Genomic DNA, 25,384 nt, shown 5'->3' with positions numbered 1-25,384 from the left:
TGTGTGTGTGTGTGTGTGTGTGTCGCGATAAAGAGCTGGACTAATCTGGACTAATACTATAATAGCTACAGTTGAAAGATTACTGTTAAATCATGAATGGATGAGAAAACACTTTTATTCTACATACTTGACACAAAATAATGTTTTAACCTGTTTTCTGTCACCCCCTTTTTGAACTTAAATGTTTGTAATTAATTAATTCTTTGTAATACAGATCAGGTTGGTCTCCCTTTTAAAGAAGATGCTCAGTAGATTTTTTTAAGTGAAAGCAGCTTCAAAAAATGTAAGTGTGAAAAAGCAAATGGACTGAACTAAATATTTTATTTTATTTTATACAAAATTCATATAATTACAAAATAATTTGAAGTGTATTGCAAGAAAATCAAAGCCGGATGTGAAACCAAGTTGTGTTGTGTTTCAAATTTTAATTTGATATCACAAAAATTGAGCCGCTAAAAGGTTTTAAAGTGCCGTTTTCATGGAGACGCAGTTCCAATCTCAAAGCGTTGTGTTTAAGCTAATGAGTGTTTCAGCTTTTGAATTTATGATGATTACTAAAATATTTGAGATCAGACACTTTAGAAATGTTGCACTGATGTAACTCAACTCCAGTAATGTTGTGAAGATATTTTGTACTTGCTTGTTTCGTTCACAAACAGCTGTCTGCGTGCAAGAACCGCTACAGAGGATCTTTATCAATAATGTATCATGAAATACCCGCACTAAACAACCAACACAAGTAATTAGCAAATCCAATCCGAGAATGAACTAGACACTGTTCATTTCTCAGCCACAGGCCAACATGCATGCTATTTTTACTATATAATCTGTAAAAAATGCTTTTTCGAAATTACGACTAAAAATGTCAAGTTTAATTCAATGCGTCACACGCCGTTTCTTTCATTATTTGTGAAATTTACAAGCAATTTCTGAGTGATGAATGTTTCAAAGTAAATCCTACACCAGATTGTTTTACAGCGTAGTAAGAATAGAATTAGTGCATCACAAATTATAGTATGCTGAACACAGTATGCCAAAGGTGCTTGGATGGTATACTATTTCCAGTGGAGAACGATTCTGAATATTAATAATTATCGAAAAAAGTTCTGCAACAAGACGCCAGAACGTTTAAAATAACTAAAATAGCTCTAACTATTTAATGGAATGAGATATTTTCACCAAAATTGGTACACATATGTAAAATCTCAATCTGAGGTCACAGTACAAAAAAAGCTGGATTTTGCCACTTGGTGGCGCTATAACATGAAAAAACATGAAAACGGCTCTAACTACATAACCATTAGTCCGATCGACTTGAAAATTGGAATGCAGTGTCTTTGTCCAAGGTGTCTGTATATGAGGACATTTGCATATCTTGAAAAACATGGCCGCCATCGGCCAATGAAGTTTGAGCACCTATTAGACAAGATTAATGGAGGCCGATCAGACTGAATCTCGCCCTGTTTGACTCGTGGCCCTAATGGTCTGTGAGAAATTTGCTATACCATGTATATTACTATGGCAAATATGACCCCCAATCCTCTGTAGATTGTTTAAATTGCTTATATTAGATTAGACAAAGGAACTGTGGGATACCTGGAATATGTGGGTCTTCCAGGCCGGTCGGCACCTTCCATTGGTCCACCTGTAATTTCAGCGCGTTTACTTCATCAATGTCTCCGGGCACCCTGAGACACACAAAACACACGTTACACTTCAGCAAAACATCAGCATCGTGGACATGGTGACTGAAAACTACAGAAGACAATGAACATATACCTTTCTGTAATTAAGACAGGTTATTACAACATAAAAACTTAATTCATATATACTGTTGGGATTTATTGTGCCAATGAGTTTTAATCTGAACAGCAGTGAGGGTTTCACGCTTAGTATTTAATAATTATATTATCAATGTTTCGTTTAAGGCTTCAAGTATAGTTATCCAATTCATATTTAGAGTTATTTGAGTAAGTTACATTTTATTTATACTGTACTTTTTACAATGAACAAACAATGACTAATACTTCCACAGCATTTAATTTAATATTAGTCAATGTTAATTTCAACATTTAGTACATTTTTAAAATCAAAAGTTTTCGAACAATAATTAATGCACTGTGAACATGAACAAACAATGAACAATTTAACTATTTTTTTTAGTAACTATTACTAAGATTAATAAATGCTTTAAAAATGTAAAGTGTTACCAAAGAAAGAATTAAAAAAGAATAAAAAGAATAAGACAATAAAATGCAAAAATAGAAGAAAAAAATCAATAAGACAACAAAATGTACAAATGAATAAATAATAAGAATAAAACTCAAAAATAAATATGAAGGGAAGAGAATGATATCTATGTGCAAAAACTGAAAAAAAGATGATTAGAAACTTTACAGTTTTAATAACACATTATCAATGAAGAATTCATGTAAAAGTTTAGGTTACACTTTATTTTAAGGTGACGTAGTTACATTGTACTTAAAAAAGTACTGAATAATATTAATCAACTACATGTACTTACTATAGAGTTACGTTTAGGGTTAGTTACTTGTAATTATGCATAATTTACATTTCTTACTATAGTAAGTATGTAGTAATGTGTAAGTACGTCACCTTAAAATAAAGTGTTACCAAAGTTTAAACAAAAAATACAAGAATCACATTCGGGAAGTAAAAACTCTCCATAGGGAAAGTGATTTTGAAGGATAATTTATAAACCTTTAAAAAGACTGAGCTCCAAGGTTTATAATCAGTGGTGTTTGCTTCTGCTGAAGCCGTCAGCCCACATCATTTCAGCTTAGTTTTAAAGTAATCATGTTTAACAGCGAAATTTGTGGTGAAAAACTACATTTCCCATGATGCTGAACAGAAAATTCCACCAATTAGAGTCAACAAGCAAAATGAACGTTCATAAATCTGCTTTACTGTCGTTCATAAATCCTCTCCCGTGGCCTCATGGGATAGCAGAGTGTCCATCGTATGCACTTCAGAATCTCGGGACTTTTCGTCTACTGTTTTTCTAATACTATGAATTCCGACATGCTGTGTTCTCATACTATATAGTAGTGAAGTATTCGATTTTGGATGCCATGTTTGTCCAGTAAACATGCCCACACTGAATAATCCAGGTCTAATTAGAACTCAAAGACTTGTTTATTAATTATAACCACCACACAGATTTACATTATCTACTGTGTGGGTTAATGGCGTACATGTGGTGATGTCAGCGGGTTAATGTGGGTTAATTAGGGCTGAAAAGTTACAATACATTTGCAGTTATTTTGCAGGCACTGTGAACACTGATGATCTTAATGCACTTTTTATGAAGTAATTAAATTTCCCAGAGTGTCATTAGATTAATTTCACGTGTATAAGAGCGTTAAGACTGAGATGTTTAATGGCGTCTCTGATTTAGCAGAAATTCAGTTCAAAAATGTGAATCAGCTCAAATTGTCTGTTTCAATTCAATTCAATTCAATTAAACTTTATTCCGGATTCGTGGTGCAATATTGATACAAGACACACACACGCACCAAATACAAGGAAACAACAATTAAATAGGCTTTTTAAAAAGACATCTGCACCAGTGCCTCCACAGCTCGGACTGGTAGCGGACTGCACTAAATCTAATATTTGTTGTGACATAATTATTTCATTCTCAGATTTATTTAACCTACAGATAAAGTTATACTTTAACTTTGGCAAAGTTGCTTGTAGAGTGTTAATGCGAGCTGCTTTGAAAGCACACGACATGCATCATCGTAGGCCGTCTCACAGTGTTGCCCACTATTTTCAAAGGAAAGTAGCTAATGCCTTCCCAGACAGTCGCTAAATGTCGCTAGATGACGTCATACGCCAATTAGCATATTCATGACGTCATCACGTTGTACTTGCGTTCGGCCTGCCTAATGAGTTTTCTCTCCAAATTCATGCTCACATACTCAATTTTAATATATATAGCCAAATGTCCAATAAAGCTGTTCTCCTTTCCTAAATATATTTTTAGTCAGACAATAGAACGAGTATGATATAGTTAATGACTACATTTTTTATATGTGTAAAATTATCTGAATTGAGAGTTCGGAAACTGGATGAACTAAAGCTCTGTGATAGTGAGTTTAACAAGTGATGAGCACAAGAAAAGATTGGAAATTAAAATGGCCAAACAAAATTCTTTAAATATAAAACGAAAGAGAAGCAGATAAGTGTTAAGTTGAAATGAAACACGTCTGTCAGCTGCCGTGTGCAGAACGTTCAGCCATTCACTGGACAGGGAGAAATCAAGACCTCGCGCTCGCAGGACAGTGCTGGCAACATTAGGAGGTCACTGAAATTTGTCCAAGAAGTCGCAAGATTTGCCGCTAGGCGCTTTTTTGAAAAGATGGTCTGAAAAGTCGCTAAAAAGAATTTTATGAAAACATATTTTTTGTGGAAACTGATACATTTTATTTTTCAGGATTCTCTAATGAATATAAAGTTCAAAAGAACATCATTCATTTGAAATAGAATCTTTTGTAACATTATAAATGTCTTTAATGTCGCTTTTGATCAAATTAAAGCATCCTTGCTGAATAAAAGTATTACTTTAAAAAAAGCCTATACATTTTTGAATGGTAGAATATGTAAATCAATATTGCAGAATACAAATAATAATAGTGCATATAAATGAAAATGATGAAATATAAATTTCCCGGTTAACGGTTAACATTAACAAAGATAAACAAATGCTGTATACGTGCAGTTCATTATTAGCTCATGCTAACTAAAGTAGTTAAATAACGAACCTTAACGAACCAAAAAGCTAAAAAATAATGATGAATATTTTAATTACTCAGTCACAGCATTGAATCAGTAATAATATAATTTTTCCTGTGCATGGAAAACATTCCTTGATATTTTTTTATCTAGTTCTTTATTACTTTTTACTTTTCGGATGAAACCATCCCGTCAAATGACTTTTTGGTTCAAGATGATGCTTCTTGCACATTATCAAAAAGCTAAAAATAATGCTGATGAATATTTTAATTACTCGGTCACAGCATGGAATCAATTAAACATAGCAATTAAATCTTTAATAGAAGCGTGTGTGACCTGAAGATGCCCTCGGTCTGGTCTCCGTTCAAGCCGAGCACTTCCTCTGAGAGGCGCGTCTGAACCCACGGCAGCTCTCGGTCAGGGTATCGGTCCTTCTGCATCAGCATCACCTCCTCCAGAGACGAGCCGAACATCGAGAGCCGGAAGATGGCGTTACGGGCGTGTGCGATCTCCTCTATTGAGGGCTTGTTCAAACCCTACGGACAGACAGAAGATATTGCTAATTAGGGCTGGGCAAAGATCGTTTTTTGGACCCACTTTACATTAAAGGGTTAGTTCACCCAAAAATGAAAATTCTGTCAGTAATCACTCTCCCTCATGTTGTTCAACGCCCTAAGAATTTCGTTCATCTTCGCAACACAAATGAAGATATTTCTGATGAGATCTGAGAGCTGTCTCACTCCTCCATAGGCTTCTCTGTAATCGAGATCTGCCATCCCAGAAAAGTTAGTAAAGACATCGTTAAAATAGTCCAAGTGACTACAGTGGCTCAACCTTAAGTTTATCAAGCGACGAGAATACTTTTTGTGCGCAAAAATAATGACTTTATTCAACTCTTCATTTTCCTCTGTGTTTCTCTGAAGCCCCTTTCACACAACGCGATGATCCCGGCAAATTGCCGGGAAATTGTCAGAATGCCTTCTGTGTGAACGCAAACACGACCCGGGATTGATAACGGTGGAACGCGCGCTGTGTGCACAAAAGCCGTAATATTGCCGCGTCGTAGTGATGATGCTGAAGCCGGGATCGTTCGCCAGCTGTGAAACGGTACGTAATGCGCAAGTTTATGATCGAATCAGAGAAAAAAATGCACAAGCGTGGTTTCGTGGAAATCGCAGCTCATAAGAAAACTGAAGATGCTGCTGAGACATTACAAGTCACATCGATGTCACGTGTCTTTACGGGATTTTTACGGGTTGTGTGTGAACACACTCTCTGATTCCGGAAAATCACTGGCAGTGTGAATGAACCAAAATCAAACAAACCCGGGTCAAATCCCGGGTCACTTTATCCGTGTTTTTTCCGGAATCTCTGTGTGAAAGGGGCTTGAGTGAGTTGACGTAGTGTAACAGCGCAGCGCTTCTGGGTTGTACGTCAGAACGGAGGCTCACTATTGGCCAGCATCACACACATCACACACATGACCAGCGTCAGCCAATAGTGAGCCTCCGTTCTGACGTGAAGCGCTGCGCTGTTACACTACGTGAACTCACTCAGAGACACACAGGAGAAAATGAAGAGTTGAATAAAGTCGTTATTTTTGCGCACAAAAAGTATTCTCGTCGCTTGATAAACTTAAGGTTGAGCCACTGTAGTCACTTGGACTATTTTAAACATTGTCTTTACTAACTTTTCTGGGCCGGCAAGTTTCAATAACAGAGAAGCCTATGGAGGAGTGAGACAGCTCTCAGATTTCATCAAAAATATCTTAATTTGTGTTGAAGATGAACGAAAGTCTTACGGGGTTGAACAACATGAGGGAGAGTAATTACTGAGAGAACTTTCATTTTTGGGTGAACTGTCCCTTTAAGTGTCTTTAATGTACTTACATTGAAATTAATAATTTGATACAATGGACTTATTGTGTACATGTTTTTACACTGTACTTATATTTTGAAAATACCTGAATATAATTACAGCTGTAATGTAAAGTATGTACACTGTTCACCCGTATCACTCCTCAGTAGCAGCTAACGTGTTTTACAATACAACAGAAACACAATAAGTACATCGTTCTTATTTTTCGATGTAAGTACATAGTACTTAAAGCCACTTAATATAAAATGGGACCCGTTTTTTAAAACGTGGTCGATTCAAAATCGATTCTCAAAGGTCACGAATCAATTTCCATGTTTATTTATCTATCACCCAAAAGCCAGGATTAGTTTTCCTCCACTGTTCATAGGCGTAGCCTCCATGTTACAGCTAATGCTGTCAGATTTTATGTCCGTTTTATCTTAAACATAAAATAACCTAATCCTAATCCAAGGAAAAAGGGTATGTGGCTCTGTACCAAAATCTAGTGAGTTCATCACAATGCATCATGGGATTGCATGTGACAGGGTTCCGACAGATGTTCCCATTCAAAACTCCATACTTTCCCAGACTCAAATTTCCAGACCATATTTAATATGTATTAATATGAAAGGTACTATGTTGCTAAATAACTAGCAGAATATTGCACCAAACCCAGACAAGTTCAATGTGCAGCATTTTAATAAAATCATATTATACGTTTTAAAATAATATTGATAAAATGATCAAATAATATTGATCACATTTTCACTAACTGCACAATGAAATTAATATATAATATTATTGTCACTGATTACATTTATTTAGAAAAAAAAAACATTTTAAATTCATATTATCAGTTAATATAAACTAATACAATAAAATAATACTGATTACGGTATATTTACATTTTTTCACTGACTGCATACATTTTGAATATTTAAAATTCATTAAATTCATTATATTCATCATTCATTATAAGTTTTAAAATATCGTCACCGATAACATTTATTTAGAAAAATATTTCAAATTAATTTTGTAAATTTTTAAATAATATCTTCACTGATTACATTTATTAAGAAAAAATATTTAAATTAATTTTATACGTTTTAAAATATCATCACTGATTACATTTATTTAGAAAAATCCTTTGAAATTCCTATAATAGTCTTTAAAATAATATACATTTTATTAAATTATTAAAAAATATTAATAAAATAATATGGATTACATTCACATTTTCACTGACTGCATAATTTTAAATATATTCATTATAAGTTTTAAAATATTGTCACTGATAACATTTATTTATAAAAAAAAATTATAATTAATTTTATTAGTTTTATTAATTTATTTTATTAATTTTATATATTTAATTTATTTTATATTTTCTTACCAAAAAATACTTTAAATGTATATTTTAATTTTTTAAATATTGTCAAAATATCAATGAAATGATATTGAGTACATTCACATTTTCACTGCATACATTTTAAATATTTTAAATTCAATACATTTATTAATTTCTACTTTTAAAATAATATAGTCACTGATTACATTCATTTAGAAAATACATTATTTTCAAAAATAACTGTAGGATATTCTACTATTTAATAATGTTTGCTCTACTACAAATTTGCAGATTAAATCATTTATTTGCGTGATGAAAAAAACAGTGGCAATAGTTTGGAAACACAAATTTTCTTAATTTTTCCATACACTTCCAGACCTGGAAATTGCTAAAATCAAATTCAATAATTTTCCATACTGGATGTGAACCCTGCCTTCGTGTCCGGCCAAAGAAAGGTAGCATATGCTGCCGTCTTTATGAGCATGCAAACGATGCAAACACACTAGGATTTGGACCAGAGCCATGGATTGAAGCTTTACCCTGCTGGGCGTCTGGCAAACACACACAGTTCCCTTTTACTGGCCGTTTACACCGACTGGAATCTCCACAGGCCACTGGCATCATGCAATTAAAACTTCCACACATTCACACACGAGGAGGAATAAACCCAAGAACGCATGGGGAAGATCCCGTCACGCAGGTGCGATGATTGACACCTCATCATGCAACAATGCGGTCGGCACGTAAATCATCACCAGCCTATTAGAGACTCGGCAACCGTTGCCATGGCGATGTATCCAGGGCAATAGGCAAATTCGAGAAACTGAATGTTAATTAAAAAACGTTAAATACCAGGCCGAACCGGGTCCTCCCACCACTTCATGGCCAATTAGCACATACGGTGCCAATAGAGACAATCAGAGCCGAAACACAGCAGAGATGAATCAGACGCAGAGGCAGAACACCATCATTAAATATAAACTTAAAAATACACCGTAAAAAATTACTTTTCAAAGTCCTAAGACTGTTGGAGTATGAAATACTATTTCAGTCTTTTTATTTCAAAATGTCACGTTCAATTCAATGTGTTACTTGGAGTTTCTTTGAAAGTATTTGTGAAATTTACTGGAAAGTTGTTTCCATTAGAAGCATTTGAATTAAGTTTTAACAAGTTTTACAAGAAAATACAATTTCAGTTTTACTTCTACCTTAAAACTTCATGTTTAATTTACTGATAATTCTTTATATCTGAAAGTCGCTTACCGATATATTGGCCAATAAATCTAAATCCAAATTTTGGATTTGGCCTGATTACAAAAATAAAAGTCTCACCATGTCCCAAGCACATAATCATAATGATGATGTTCTCATTATAATTTTATGTAGGCTGTATGATAGACATGTTGCACTGAACTCTGATTTCCTTTTTGAAAATTTTCCAATCATATTTCAAGCAATTTAAACCCATGATGTTGAACAGTCGCATCTGAAGTGTCTCAGCTGGAGGAAATAATACATTATTTATCGGCTTTAATATATCGACCAAATGTTCTTATTGGGCCGATAACGATAACATTAAAAATGTATATATATGGACCGATATCGATATGTTGACCGATATATCATGCATCCCAAGTTTCTTTCTAATTGTTTGTGAAATTTAGCCATTTTTGAATGAAAACTTTTTTTTTTATGAGTGTACTTGCATTTTCTCTGTAATTATTTACAAATTTACAAGCAATTTCTAAGTGAAAGTTGTTTTTTCCGTGTCCGCTGCAGTCCAACCTAACTTATACAACAACCCCAAAAAAATGCTTATAACAAGTGGACATGGCAACACTACAAGTGTGAAGCTGCCTTTAAGCATAAGGAAGTAAGTAAAGTTTATTTATACAGCACCTTTCACAGACAAGGAAGGGTCACACAGTGCTTACAGTAAAAAATAAATAAATAAAAAATTACACTATATTTTAAGGTGTCATTGTTACAGTGTAATTATATATTTAAGTACTGAGTAATATTAATTAACAACATGTACTTACTATAGGGTTAGGGTAGGATTAGGGTTTGGTTGAGGGTTAGTTGCATGTAATTATGCATCATTTACTGTTATTATTATGGTAAGTACATGTAACATATGCAACAAAGACACTGTAATATAAAGTGTTACCAAAAACAAAACAAAACAAAAAAAACCTAAACAAAAATAAACAAAAGACGCAAACCTTCTTGGCTCCGGTGAGCGCAGCTTTCTGGAGTTTACGGTAACAGTATTTTGCATAGCTGCTTATCGCCACTCCTGCAACAGAGAAACACACACACACACACACACACACACACACACACACACACACACGTCAGTCACTGCAAATCATATAACACACAACACTTTCTCTGTATAAACTGCATTTGGATTATCAGAATCTTAATAGCTTAATAATAATTGTGCCGCATAAGATCATACTTTTTACTTTTTACTTTTTGTAGCATCTATCAAAACTTATAACACTATTATTCATTTTTACTTTAAGTTCATTCATTTAAAAATAGTTCAAATTCTCCTCACAAATTCTAATCTTGCAAACTATTGCAAACCTAAATTTCATTGCATTTTCCCCCCAAAAAATGTTTTTAAATTCTGTTTTATGATTTGATGCAAATTTATTATTAAACATTTTAATCAAGCTTTTAAAATATAACAATTAATTTACAACAAAACATTGCATTTTTATTTTGTGCTGAATGTGATGCTGCACAACAGAACTGTATACATTTAAAACATGGATAAACCAGCAAACCAGCCGACCTGGAGAAACCAGAATACACAGAACAATATTGTGCGCTGGTGTGGACGCTAATAGTTTTCTGTCACAGTTATCTGCTCTTATTCATCTTTAGTTTCACTTTCATGGACTTTCAGTTTGTTTTCATTGTGTGTTCCTTTGTTTGATTTTCCCGCCACTCATCGGTTGCCATGGACACTCATCAGATCATCACACCTGTTCATCACCTCTTCATTACCACTGTGTATTTAAGTCCCTCACCTTCACTCTGTGTGTGTCGGTCGTTATTTGTGCGTGCTGTTACTTTCTCTTCGTTGTTGTGGATTACCTGAGTTTGTTTTCATTAAAGAACCATTTTGTTTATAGAAACCTTTTTTAACTCTCCTTCATCTTCATCTTCATCCTTGTGACATTATCTTTCTCAGGGCCAGATTTACTAACAGCTTGCGCCGACGCAAACGCTCTCTTAGCGTTAAAAACCTACTGTCAGGATTTACTAAAGACGCAGTGAAACATTAGCACTGAATTTCAACTGACCTTTTTCAACTGACCTTATTGCATATGCATTTGTAGGAGTTTCCCTTTCAGATGCAAAATTTATGGGAGGAGAGTTTTTAAATGAACCACGCAAGGGGATTTACTAGGATTTGCGCTCGTCAGTGTACTGGTGTTTACGCCATTCCTTTAACCAGACGCTAATTTGCGCTGCTCTTGGTAGATTGTGTTGGTCATTATGTCTATGTTGTTTAATTTGCACGTCGTCAGTCGATCATCGCAGAACTTTCCACTCACGCCGCTTTTATGGGATTTAAAAAAGCCTGTTTAGTAAATCTGGCCCTGGGTGTGAACTGGCCTTAAAGAGATAATATACCCAAAACTGAAAATTACCCCATGATTTACTCTCCCTCAAGCCATCCTTGGTGTATATGACTTTCTTCTTTCAGACGAATACGATCAGAGTTAAATAAAAAAAGCACTCTTCCGAGCTTTATAATGGCAGTGAATGGAGGATATGATTTTAAAGTGCATCCATCCATCATAAAAGTGCTCCTCATGGCTTCGGGGGGTTAATAAAGGCCTTCTGAAGCAAAACGATGTGTTATCGTGAGAAAAATATCCATATTTAAAACTACATCAACTAAAATGGATGGATGCACTTTTTTGGGCTTCAAAATCACATCCTCCATTCACTGCCATTATAAAGCTGTGAAGAAGCAGGACATTTTGTAATTTAACTCCGATTGTATTCGTCTGAAAGAAGAAAGTCATATACACCTAGGATCGCTTGAGGGAGAGTAAATCATCATTTTTGGGTGAGCTATCCCTTTAAGCCTGGATTTATCATGTGATATCAGTTATCATGAAGTTCCCGCCGTACCCTTGGTGTCGTTCAGCGGGTCCATGTGTCTGTAGATGTAGCCCTCCAGGTAGTTGTGGAAGCGAGGCGTGGGGGGGAAGAAGGCCAGGCAGATGGCCATGAGCTCCCAGCCTCTCTGAAGGCTGTCGTAGCGGAAGTTCTCGGTGGTTTGTCTGCAGAGCTGGATGAAAAGCTCATCCCTCAGGCCCTGACAGCTCCAGCCCCGCACCGTCACCTCCAGAGCCACCGACAGAGGGTCTCCTTTCCCACGCCGGTCGCCCATGTAGGTCTGGATCAGTTTGAAGAGGTCCACGGCCTCGCGCTTCACGGTTCGGTCCGAAGTCACGATCATGGGCTTCTTGATGGGCTCGCTGCTCCAGGCTAGCATGTTGGCAATGGAGACTTTCCTCCTGAACAGACCCTGGAAGACAAATCACCTCGGTTAAAGGTGCAGTCTGTAAGAATGACAACTAGTGGTGGAAATAGGAACTGCATTCCTATTTAAGGTCTAAATAGGAATGCTAACTACATAAGGTCCTTCAGTATTATCAGCAGCTATCGCGTTTCTCAGGAGCGATTACCCTCCTCCCTCCCCAGCTCCTCCTGTCTCCAGTCAGTAGGGCATTCTGATTCCCCTTGAATCAGACTAAATTCTCGAATTACGTTGTACATTAAACTATTGACATTAATGATATCTGCCCAGAACAGAACCATACCGCCAATCCAAACTATATGCTAACTTGTTTTTTCATGGAATATTGCTGTGTTTATTATAAATAATTTATCCATAAACATTATGTTTTTAAATTCATGTACTGTAATCTTGAATCAAAATATCTTCCCCTCCCTCTTGCAGCATCTCTTCTCTTCTCTGATGATGTGGGCGGGGCAACCTGTCACTCACATGAGATCAGCCAATAGCAAACCACCACCAACCAATCAATTCCCCACAGACAAAATTAAGCCCCCCCCCCCCCCCATAAAAAGAATAATTTAAGTTTTATTTTAGTATCATTAACATATTAAATATTTTGAATGTTACATTTCAATGAAAGTGGAGGACATACCTGACATAAAATAATGGTCAGAAAAATCACATTTTTTATGGAACAGTTTGACAAAATTTAAGTTTGCATTTGTGTTTTATATTTTAAACTTTTATGGCTCATAGTTTTATATAATTAGAATTTGAACCTCATACTCAAAGAGGACACTTCAGAGGCCCAAACTTAGCAAAAAATATGCTAATATTTGCTAATATAATATTTATATGGACAAAAATTAAGGTTATGTAAATCAATGATATCATAATAACAGTATAGCAGAGACTGAGAACTTGCATAAAATGCATATTAATATCAGTCGTCACTCTATATCTGCCAATCTGTGTTATGAAACAAAGCTCTGTAGTTTTAAAAAATATAATGCAATTCAATAACATGATGATTGAGAGATGAACAAATAAACCTTCCTTGAACATATTTAATACTCATAATTTTTCTAATAAATGATGTCTGGATGATCAAGTAAACCGAAGCTGCTTCAGTGCAGTTGAAATATTACAATATCAAAGTTATTCATACGTTTACTTGATAAAAAAAGTGCAGATTTCACAGCAAAAAGACACGAGCTGAAGGAGGACGTTTGGACAATTACACTAAAAGACTTTTACTCGCTAAAAAAGTCTAAACTATCAATCAGACGACAGAAGGACTGGAGGAGGACGTTTTCATCATTTAGAGACCTCAGAAATTCATGTATGGAATTTGATACTGTAGGCTTTATAGGGTTAAAATCCATGTTTTTGTGCATAAAACACTGGTGATGATGATGAGTGTACCTGGGTGTGCTTGTTGAAGTGTTTGGATGCCCAGTTCTCGATGTCCGTCTCCGAGGAGGGTTTGCGGAGCGTGAACTCTGGGAAAACACCACAGCTCGCACTGGGCATCATGTTCCTGGCATTCCGGCTGGCCTCGAACTGGGAACACGCTCCCAGATCTTCCGACTTGGGAAGAAAGAAAACATTGTATGTTGATGTTGAAGAGCAGCATTCAGAGCAGAGGAAGAACAGATATTAAACCGCGTCTCAGCCTCGGGTCGGGTCAAGAAGAGCACGGAGAGGAAATGAGTCAATCCCCAAAATAATGAGAACAATCAAACGAGCAAAAATACCTCCTTCAGGCTATCACACACTTATGAAATTTCAAATGATTCAACCGGTTTTCTCCTGTGGCCTCAGTAACTTCGTTGGTTATGAAACGCAGCATGCAAAGTTACATGAAACAAAACAACACAAACACCTAAAAAAATATGAAAAAGATTTTTACATTTTCTGAAGGAAATTTGAGTGGGGGTGCTATGGGGTTATGGATTGTTGCTAGGGCGTTGCTAAGAAGCTACAAGCTACTCCTAATTTAGACTAGTTAAACTACAGACAAACACCCTAGTACAGGCTATAGTCTATAAATAAGCAGCTAGGAAGTTGCTAATTACAAAGGAGAAAATTAACCCTCTGCTGCTGTTTGCAAATTTTTTACTTAAATGTTTAACTTTTTTTTTTTTTTTTAGAATTTTTTACTTCATCGGAATAATACGAAACTTGGTAAAGGTTTTGGCACTTGCTATGTGAAAAAAAAAAAAAAATCATGGACATGATTCGAAAAGGTTAAATGGTCCTGAAAAAATCGTCACACTTGTGCTCCTCGCGGTCAAAAATGAGCGCATTGGAAATGAATGGAGACGAACTTCCTCTAGTGGAAGCGTTTGGTACTGCGGCCGAACACAATCTGACTGAGCGCTCATTTGTTGAGATATCAACATCAAATTTGAAACATATGTTGTTTTGATTTATGGCTTTGACTGTCTCACAGTTTTAGAGTAAAACGTGTTTTGGAAAATATATATTTCATTTAAAAAAAATGTTTTTTATCATTTTTCATAAAAAAAAATTCAAGTTCACTTTTTTTTTTACATTTTTCACTTCAGCAATAATCTGCCAAGTGTCTTATTTAAAAAAAAATGTATTCATAATTAGCCTCTCGGGTAAATGCATCTAGTTTGAAAGATGCAAAAAATACTAATAATGAAAATATAATTTTTTGTAGTGATACATATTTTCCTTTAAAAAAAAAGATGTTCAAACGAATCATTCAAAATTAGTCATTTACTTTAACAGTGACTTGTTCAATTAATATGTGAATTATTTATTTACATGAACTGAGTATTGTAATAAATCTTTTGAGAACAGAGAGATTGAGATTCAGAGCACCAGTTTATGCTATAAATGTTTGATATGGAGGTCATGGAAGGTGACGAGAACACGAGGGACAATGAATGTGCCCTTGCTAAATGACTTCATATTTTTGGGTTCAGAAATAAACTTAATTTGACATAGCAGAGAAATCATCAATCCTAATGACTCCTGTGAGACTGATTACCACTTCATAATGAAGCACATTTTAAACAGCTGGCAAACGGCACCGCAGCGTCAATGCTTCCTCTGATCACATGTTTTCTTTTACGTGATCAGATGCACCATTTTCAGCAGCTGGAACATAAAACAGGTGGAAAAAAACCCCACAGACGCACATTGAAGGAGAGCTGGGGACTTTTATGTGATCAAGCACCTCACAATTTCCTCAAAAAACATAAAAATGTAGTTAGCTATAATGATTTCAATATGAATCGTACAGGATGAATTTCAAATATTGATGGTAATATTTCAAAAGGCTGATTTTGTGCTCTGGTTCTGCATTGCGTGTCTATATTTGAGCGTTAGCACCTATTATTTCTGTGTGGCAGCTTGAGGAACGACGGCTGATTCCTCAGTGTAAGTTTCATGGCCGCAGGCGTTCTTGATCAACACGATTAATAAATGAGTCACGCAGGCTTCCTCTCCTCCATCGCTTCAGTTCACTCCATCTTCTCTTTCATCCGTTTGTGGATCACGCTGCTTCAGGAGAACTCCTCTCCTCATTACCTCATCATGATTATCCAGTGTCGATACATTTATTTATTTATTTATTTTTTGGTGATGGGAAGAACTGCGGAGGACTGTCCAGGGGTGCGTTTCCCAAAACCAACTACGGTCGAAAGTCCCGTTATTAAAGGAGTAGTTCACTTTAAAAAGAAAATTACCCCATGATTTACTCGGCCTCAAGCTTTAGGTGTATATGACTTTCTTTCAGACGAATCAATCAGAGTTATATTAAAAGGGATGGTTCAGAGTAATTTCAACCTAGGGTCCTTTGCACCATGACCTCGAGCCAAACACCCCCCAGAAGCCTTTTTCCCTTGGTCGAACATTATTAAAGTTAGAGCTTATCTAGAGATATCAGCCGGATGCTTAGTGCAGGTGCTAATGGATCCAAGGTTGTATCTCATAAATTACCGCACTAATAATGCCCAGAATGGCACCAAACTTCTACAGTAGTACAAATAGGTTCTGTACTCATAAAACGAGGCATTGGAAAGTTTGTAAGTACATCAGGAGTTTATTTAAATAACACTTGCCTGATGGCTAATGCTACCGCTAACCCGGACGTCGACGTCACTTCAGTGAGTTAAGAAAAGCACGTAAAAGTCTTGCAGAAAGCGATGCATAAGGATGAAGTGTAACGTGCATTTTTTATTATTTTATCAGAAGTGTTGACAAATTAGTGTTAACTAATAATTGTTATAAACTGGTACTACCAACAAAATATTAGTGCATTCCTGGAGCTGGGCGTCGTTACACTTCATCCTTATGCATCGCTTTCTGCAGGACTTTTACGTGCTTTTCTTAACTCACTGAAGTGACGTCGACGTCCGGGTTAGCGGTAGCATTAGCCATCAGGCAAGTGTTATTTAAATAAACTCCTGATGTACTTACAAACTTTCCAATGCCTCGTTTTATGAGAACAAACAGGTTCTGTACTACTGTAGAAGTTTGGTGCCATTCTGGGCATTATTAGTGGGGTAATTTACGAGATACATCCTTGGATCCAATAGCGCCTGCACTAAGCCATCCGGCTGATATGTCTAAATAAGCTCTAACTTTAATAATGTTCAACCAAGGGAAAAAGGGCTTCTGGGGGGTGTTTGGCTCGAGGTCATGGTGCAAAGGACCCTAGGTTGATTTTACTCCGAACCATCCCTTTAATAAACACCCTGATGCTGCCGAGCTTTATAATGGCAGTGATAGCTCAAAAAAGTGCATCCATCCATCATAAACGAACTCCACAAACGGCTCCGGGGGGTTAATAAAGGCCTTCTGAAGCGAAGCGATGCGTTTGTGTAAGAAAGATATTCATATTTAACAGTTAACACGTTACAAAGTAAAATTCAAGCTTCCGGCCAAACGGGTAATTTTCATTTTAAAGTGAACTACTCCTTTAACAACACAATTCAACAGAACTTGCGACCATTTGCTTTGGGAAACACAGCCCAGATCATATTTCACCCCAAATATAATTTGACAAATAAATATATTAATTGCTAAAAAAATATATTTCTGTTTGGCACGGTAATGGCTTTGACAATGTTGATGTGTTTGGTCTTGGAGGAATAGATCTGCTATGCAGCTCCTGCTGTTATATTAATGTACACTAATATTTTTTAGATCTATAGTTTTTATTATGATAACTGTTTTTTTTAACTACTTTGTAATTTTAGATAAAATGTAAATGTAAAAAAAGCCGTATTTTTTCTTTTGCATTCAAGTAATGAGACTTTCAGGGGGAAATGTGTTAAATATCAATGGTCATAAAATATTAAAATAAGTTTTGATTTCCTTATGCAAAATATAATATCTTTTAGTTGTGAAATGTGACCCAGACACATGAACGCTAGGAAGCGTGTATCTCCTGGAGCTGGTGTGTGTGTGTGTGTGTGAGGAGGGTGTGGACTCTGATGCCTTTACATAAGTGCAACGACTCTTAAAACTGCACATGCTGAAATATTAATGTTCTTACAGCCAGGCGTGTCTGTGCGAAGAGACGTGTGCATGTTCTGCTGTACAAATGCACATCCGCTGTCTGTGAGAGCCTGTAACCTTCCCATAAATCTCTTAAAATGGAAAAGCATCATGATTTAAACTCTGTCCGGAGAGCTAGAGTCTGAGCCGCCTTCATTTCATGTCATCGCTGCAAATGGTGTTCGGGAAAGTTTGGGAAGCAGAATTGATGTAGAGAGTTCGTGTGACACCGTTTTCTACTGGTCCTACTGTCTGCCTCCATTATTATCAGCAAATAGAGCAGAACCTAAAAAAAAAGATCCTTTAAGGAAACGCTCACACAGTTTAGCCTCCGAGAACCATACATCCCAATATACCCAGAACAAAGATATCACTGGTTGGGTAACGGGCGTTGAAAGGTCAGCGTCCCAATTAACCCGACTGGCAGCGTTAAACCAGCGGTTCAGGCCTGATTCGAGCAGGGTGACAGGACATTTAAATGCTCATTATATTGGGCTGAAAGAGCTCAGAGTTCATCTCAACGCTGACACAAAACACCATCGGAGGATTCCAACTCATTAACGGCCCGAAGCGCCGATGTCTCCAAGAAAACCTTTCCTATTGCGCAATAATAGTGCACTCTGACATCATGATACATAATCAAGCAACTTGATTTGAGTTGAGTCAGTGCTATTAATTAGAAAGTGCTCTGCTTCTGATGTTTAGAAAGGCCTATCGAATTTGAGGTTCTTCTATTTGAGGTTTACCGACACCCTAATTACCTTTTCCATTAATTAAAGCGGGGATGCACAAACCTTTTTTGTCAGTCAAACCCCTTTGACCTTAAATATTCTTTGATGTCAGTTAATGATCACATGACAAAATTATTATTATTTTTATTTAAAAATAATAATTATATATATATATATATATATATACACATATACATTTTTTATTTATTTTTTCACAAAAAAATGCTGAGTTGTTTCAAACCATGTTTGGGTCAAATATGGATAAACCCAACCGTTGGTTTTTAACTTTTTTATTTTAAACTTTTAAAACCAATGGTTGGGTTTGTACATATTTGACCCAAACATGGTTTGAAACAACTCAGCATTTTTTGAGTAAAGCTTTTTTTATTTAAAAAAAAAAAAAAAAAAAAACTGAATTAAGGCTTTTAAAGTAAGTGGACAACACGCTTTGTGATGTATAATAGAAAAAATCTGCTCTCATGGAGGTAAAAATGCCCTTAAAAACAATCCAAGAGGGCAAGTGTTGCCTGTATTTAAAAAATAATATATTTTTTTAAGATTTAATATAATATCCTATTTTTTAAAGCCTATTTTCCTGTAGAAAATGTCCTTGCCCTTGAAAAACTTGCCGCTACAATTCTAGAAGTTTGTAGACGGTTGCCAGGGTGTTGCTATACAGCGATAGGGCATTCTGGGAGCTTTTTAAAGTGTTGTTATGCGGTTTCTCAAGTTTATGATCTCCTGTTTTTTTTCTGGTCCTTCCTTCAATGTGCATCTGTGAGATTTGTCTTCACCTGTTTTATTTTCCTGCAGATGAAAATGGTGCGTCAAATCACTTAACAGCCCAGCTCTCCTGAACAAGACACGTGGTTTATCATTCATGGCAGGAGTCGAAACGCTGCAGGCTCGACTCACTTAAATCACAGTTGCAAAGTATTGCAGCACCTACAATAATTGTAATGTGTCCCAGGTGTCACAACAGGGGCTGTGTGTTAACACCATAGACTGTAAGAAATATGGACGTACTGTCTGTGACGTCACCTGCAGTGTTTCTGAAAAGCATTTTTAAAGCCCAAAGTGGGCGGAGCCGGCCGTCGCCATCTTGGCAGCGCATCACTCCTGGATAAACGAAAATGGGCAAAGAGGCGGATTAGCTGAGGTGACGTGATGCTAACAGACAGCAGACAAAAGCTAGTAGTGACATCAGCGGCAATCCACCTGTCACTCAAGTGGCCACGCCCTTAATTATGCAGAACTTTAAGGCTTAATATAATTTAAATGGATGAGTTATAAAAAAATTCACCCCCCTCACAGTCGTCATGAAGGGCAAAATTAGCTATATAGACCAAAACACTTTTTGCACCAGACTGTAAACACATTTTTTTCTGCTGTAAAGTTGGGCATTTTAACATGGGGCTCTATGGGATTGAGTCTGTTTTGCAGCCGGTCTCTAGTGGCCAGTCGATGAACTGCAGTTTAAATCACTTCAGTGTTGGATTCAAGAGAGAGACCGGAAGGTTGCTGCTTGGTTTACACAGCTTTTTTTTAAATGGCGGGTGCTGGTGTTTCGCATGCGTTCGGCCAATCAGTGAACACTAATGTCACGGATAGTTCCTATAGACCTTATGCGCCAGAGAAACGAGGGCGCCGCCATCTTTAGAATATTGTCTTTTAACTTCCGTTTTTGCAGTCGCTCTATATATTCCTATGGCGCTGCTGTCCATGAGTAATTAGCTTTTGAAGTGGATTTACTTAATGTAAAGTTAACGAAAGTTATCATGAGGACTGTAATGTTTAAAGCAGATGTCTTAACAAATGTCAGTCGACCGGGAAGATTTTAAAACGAGCCGTTCATTAATAAACACGCAAGATCGCTGTGAAAATACAGACCGGAAGTCAAAAGACAACCAGCGCAGCGCTGAAAAGGGGCGGGGCTACATAAGGGGTGGGGCTACACAAGGGGCGGGGCTACATAAGGTCTATAGAGCTGGTTTAGACCGACTCTGAAGAAGGAGATAAATTAGTTCCTCCAAAAGGAGTTCCTAGAACTAGTTCCTGCGGTGCGAACACACCAAAAACCGGGTACTTATGCCAATAATTCTAGGAACTATGAAAAGGTTCCTCCGGTGCGAAAGCCCCTAATAATCAGGGAATTGCCTCCCATCCACTGCAGTGACATTAATACAGGAATCTTTCATAGTAGGAATTTAAAAAGCTGTGTAAACACACAGATTATAGCCAATATATTTACTCCAGAAACTAACTCTACGAACATGGAAACAGTGATAGATGAGCCTCGTAACCTTTACGCTGAGGAGAAAACCCAACGCGACTTTGAGGAGACCGAGAGAAACATGATCATGTGTTTCTGCTCAGCAACACTGGACATCAACCACACGACATACGCTAATAACTCTTTATTACTGTCTACTTTCCCTGTATAACAGTTCTATCTAATCACGTATTATAGACAGGACTGTAAGACAGATCATAAACTAATGAATGGCTGGCTCTGGCAGGCGTTCTCAGCACCGTCAAAATAAGTCACAACAACAAACGCGGCTTACGTCACTTCAGAGTTCCTACTGGCGGTGCCAATGCAACCAGGAAAATGTTCCTAAGGGAACCATTAATACCATCCTGGTAGTCTCAGCCTCAGACGTCGTTGGCTGAACGTCTGATGCATATGGCACACTTTTCTGGAAACACTTCAGATGTTTCGAAGTCGCGCTCTAATTGGTTGAATTCTACAGGATGTCCGGGAGACGTGTGTGTGTGTCACATTCTTTATCGGTCCGCCTGGAAACAAATGCGTGACGCCAAAACCTCTCGTGGAAGAGAAAAGCTGTTGTGTTTACAACTGTGACGATGAGCGCTTACCAGGATCAACTAAACACTGGATTTTCAAAAGTATGTGAAGTTCGCGGCTCCATTGTAGCAGTAAATTTGCACAACGTTCTTGATTGAATGATTTATTAGATGCACGCCAGTCTGTTATATTAGGGACATAGATATTATATTGTCACGCCCCTAAACATGACGCAGAACAAAACGAACTGTGATTGGTTGCATTACATGTCATTCAAACATCCTTGGCCAAGAAAAGCTGCGATAGAGTCCAGACCTTCTGCCGTCAGTCTGAAGGTCTGGCTACGCGAGACTACCAACCCGGTGCGAAAGCCCCTAATGTTTCGAGCTTCTGATGCAGTGTGCATGTATCTGTGCATTACCTGCGAGGGATGGAGGTAAGGTTCAGGTGACGCCAGGTTGGTTTGCATGGACAGACTCTTTTCTAGAAGCGCCTGAGGAAATGCCAGTCTGTCCAGGGTGGCCCGTTTCCAGTGGCTTTCCTGCTGTGCCAGCGCCTCGTCTTCGCTGAAAGCCCGAACCACCGGCCCAGGCAGCGGCAGGGGCGTCGCCCCGTCACTTTCATACCCATCTTTCCCTCCCTGATCCGAGGACACGCCCCCTCGCTGATGTAACATCTGCTGAGCCTCCCATGCCAACCGGGCCTGAGTGATCATCGCCCCGAGACCCAATCCCATGCCGTCCCCCTCTCCTCCCGGCAAAGACGGCTTCCGGTTCTTACGTTTTCTGTTGCCACCATTGAGATCGTGACTGTGCTGTAGCGTAAAAGAGCCACCGTAAGAAAATCCCGCCGATAGGCTATTAGAACTGGTCCCGTAGCTCATCAAACGTTCAGTCGTGCGAAATCGAGGGGAGGAGCCAGATTGCTCAACATAAACTAGTTGTTTTACATATTCCCGCCCAGCGGCGCTATACTCCCGTCCACTAGAGTTATAATCCCGCCCACTTGAGCTGTAGTCACGCCCGCTTGAGCTATAATCCCGCCCACTTGAGCTGTAGTCACGCCCACTTGAGCTATAGTCCCGATCACCTTGGTTAGGCGTCTTCTCGGGCGTTGAGCTGCGCTGTCTCGTCAACACAAGTTGACCGTAAGGAGACGGGCTTTGCTTGGGCGAGTGATAAAGACCTGGTTTTCGTGCCGGAGATCTGTCAGAACCAAAAAAGGCGGGGTCGCAGTGCATGTCAGTGGGCGGTTCCTCATAAATAGGCGGGGACTGGTAATCCGAGGGCGGTTCCTCATATAAAGGAGGCTCGTACGCATAGCGAGGGGATGATGGCTGGGAATCGCCCGAGCATCGGCGTTGAGTGCCGCTTAACTCCGCCCTCTTCAGGAATGGAGACTGTGATGTGGGCCGGTCCTGCAGGGAAAGGGGCGGGGCTTCGGGGTCCGATGGGGCGGTGCTGGACGAGAGTCTGGATCGTGGGGAGGAACTGGAGTATCCGTTTCCCTGCGTCAGAAAACTGGGTTCCCGATCCGACACCTTGATGAGCATCCTCTCTCTGGTGCCAGTGCCCCATCGAAACCTGAACGAGAGAAAACAAGACAAAACATGTTTTTAATATTGATTACAGTGGTTATCATGAAAAGTAAAGTCAAATAAAATAATTATTTAATTTATTTTAAATAATAAGTTTTTAATGAAATACATATATTTATTTTATCTATTTATCTATATCTAAATTCTATTTATTTTTATATATATTATTTAATCTTTTTAATCTTTATCTTTTCATTTTATTTTACTTTACTTTCATATATTCCCTTTAATAAACCGTTATTTATTTATTTATTATTATTATTAAAGGGAAAAGAAAAATAAGACTATTTTATAATAAATCAGATATTCTTCACAATTTATATTTATTATTTAAATAAAATAAATGTTCTTATTTTATTTTACTTTTTATAATACAGATCCTTTATTAAAAAGTAAATCAAATCTTATTTACTATTAAACAGAAAAGAGAAAATAAGACTAATAATGAATACGAATTTCTTTACTATTTATCAAAGGGGTCATACCTTGTAAAATTAAATAAAATAGGAACATTTATTTTGAATAAAATAAGCTTGTTTTGCTCTGTAGACATTCTCCTAAACTTCAGACCTCAAAACTCACTTTCCAGTCCAAAAAAGTCAGTTTGTTGAAGCTAAGATTTCGTTTATCGTTTCGTTTATTTTATTTACTAAGCACTTTTACTGACCATTGAACAAAGTGCTGTACAATATCTAAAACGCATAAAGACAAACATAAAAACACAACACTAAAACCACACTTAAAATAACAGCGAAATAAACCCCTCAGTTTTAAAACCCAAACAACTTCTATACCCCATGTTAAAGATGTCTTGCTCTGAAATGATCACAAACCATTTTATTTCTCAAATGCGATGAATTTCCAAGTGAAACTCAATGCGAAAAATAAATGCAAATTAAATGGGAAATATTCCATGAGCAAGTGACTGATGATACAAAGTGTCTCTATTTAACATGAGGGATTGATGATATCAGCTGAAAGAAAGTTGTTTCAGTATTTTAATGAGAATGTTAGGTTTGTTCAAATTACTAACACTAACTATGAGCAGTGATAAAAGTGATGTTTGACTTTAGATAAAGTACCACTAAAAATCTCAGTCCTTCAAAGGCCGTTTTTAAAGATCTAAATCTAAGAGGTCTGTGAGTTTAAAGCGCACAGAAAAGGCCTCTGAGCGTTAAAGAAAAAAAGTGTGTAAAATCAATTCAGCACTTGGCCACCACGGGCCGATGAAGGCTCCCCATGACCAGACTGGATTACACAGCCAAATGTGTGTGTGTGTGTGTGTGTGTGTGTGTGTCCTTTAGCAGCCGGATTAAAACTCCAAACACAAGAAACTTATCTCTCACTCAGTCTCTCTCCCAAGCAAGAGACCCACTACAAAGTGAGCAGTGTTTTCCTTTGGATATTAATTATTCATGGATATCCGACCTTCAAATCAATTTACACATTCTATGGCTCTCTCTTCTTTCATTCCCTCGGCCTTCTCCTTCTCTGTCAGACAAAATCATTTCACGACCCTGCCTTTCTCGTCCCCGCGTTCCTCAAGGGATGAAACTATTTAAGTGCGACACTGTTTGAATAATGAATCTAAAAAACAGCTTGAAGCATTACAGCTGTGTCTTTCAATATTACCTTTTAATCCATTCTTCTTCTTTTTTCATGTGCATGAAAATTCATAAACATCTCTCACTAATACGCATCAAGCCATCCGGCATTAAGCGTGCAAATGCTGAGTGCAACACCGATCGCCCACTTCTCTTGGTTTCCGGAAAGAATTCAGCAGTTAAATGAAAAATCACACTGTGTTTGTGGCTTTTACAGAAGCATATTTCATTGTATAAGAACCTCAGAGCTCATGACACATCGGGTCTGAAAGGTTTACCGGTCAAAAGCCTTGGTGAGCATAAGAGACTTCTTTTGGAAGCATTTAAAAAGCGTCATTTTTCCAAACTTTTGACCAGTAGTGTATTGCTTTCTCTATTAAGTGGGATTTTCAGACATTTGTGCTCTACTCGACATACTGTATAGTAGGGATGATTGATATATCAGCCACCATATCGGTATCGGCCGATACATGTTCATTTTTAATGTAATCATTATTGGCCTGATAAGAAAATTAGGCCGATATATTACAGCCGATAAATAATGGATAATTGTCTTAATCTGAGATGCTTCAGATGTGCACTGTTCA

General features: G+C 37.4%; 1 protein-coding gene across 1 annotated transcript in view; it reads right to left on the bottom strand.

Moving 5' to 3' along the window:
• Positions 1–25,384, bottom strand: part of arhgap39 (Rho GTPase activating protein 39) — a 61,097-nt gene that overhangs the window by 9,095 nt on the left and 26,618 nt on the right. Inside the window, exons 3-8 of the mRNA XM_084092157.1 lie at positions 22,018–23,179; positions 13,944–14,108; positions 12,125–12,524; positions 10,189–10,262; positions 5,095–5,294; positions 1,597–1,688 (exon numbers count right to left, since the gene is read on the bottom strand). Of these exons, the coding sequence (XP_083948283.1) occupies positions 1,597–1,688; positions 5,095–5,294; positions 10,189–10,262; positions 12,125–12,524; positions 13,944–14,108; positions 22,018–23,179 (2,093 nt within the window). The remainder of the gene's footprint in view (positions 1–1,596; positions 1,689–5,094; positions 5,295–10,188; positions 10,263–12,124; positions 12,525–13,943; positions 14,109–22,017; positions 23,180–25,384) is intronic.

This window comes from Abramis brama (genome assembly GCF_963993115.1).
Source record: "Abramis brama genome assembly, chromosome: 18".
Classification (NCBI taxonomy): Eukaryota; Metazoa; Chordata; class Actinopteri; order Cypriniformes; family Leuciscidae; genus Abramis; species Abramis brama.
Note: the sequence above shows the minus strand (reverse complement) of the source record. Positions and strands in the feature narration are given on the sequence as shown.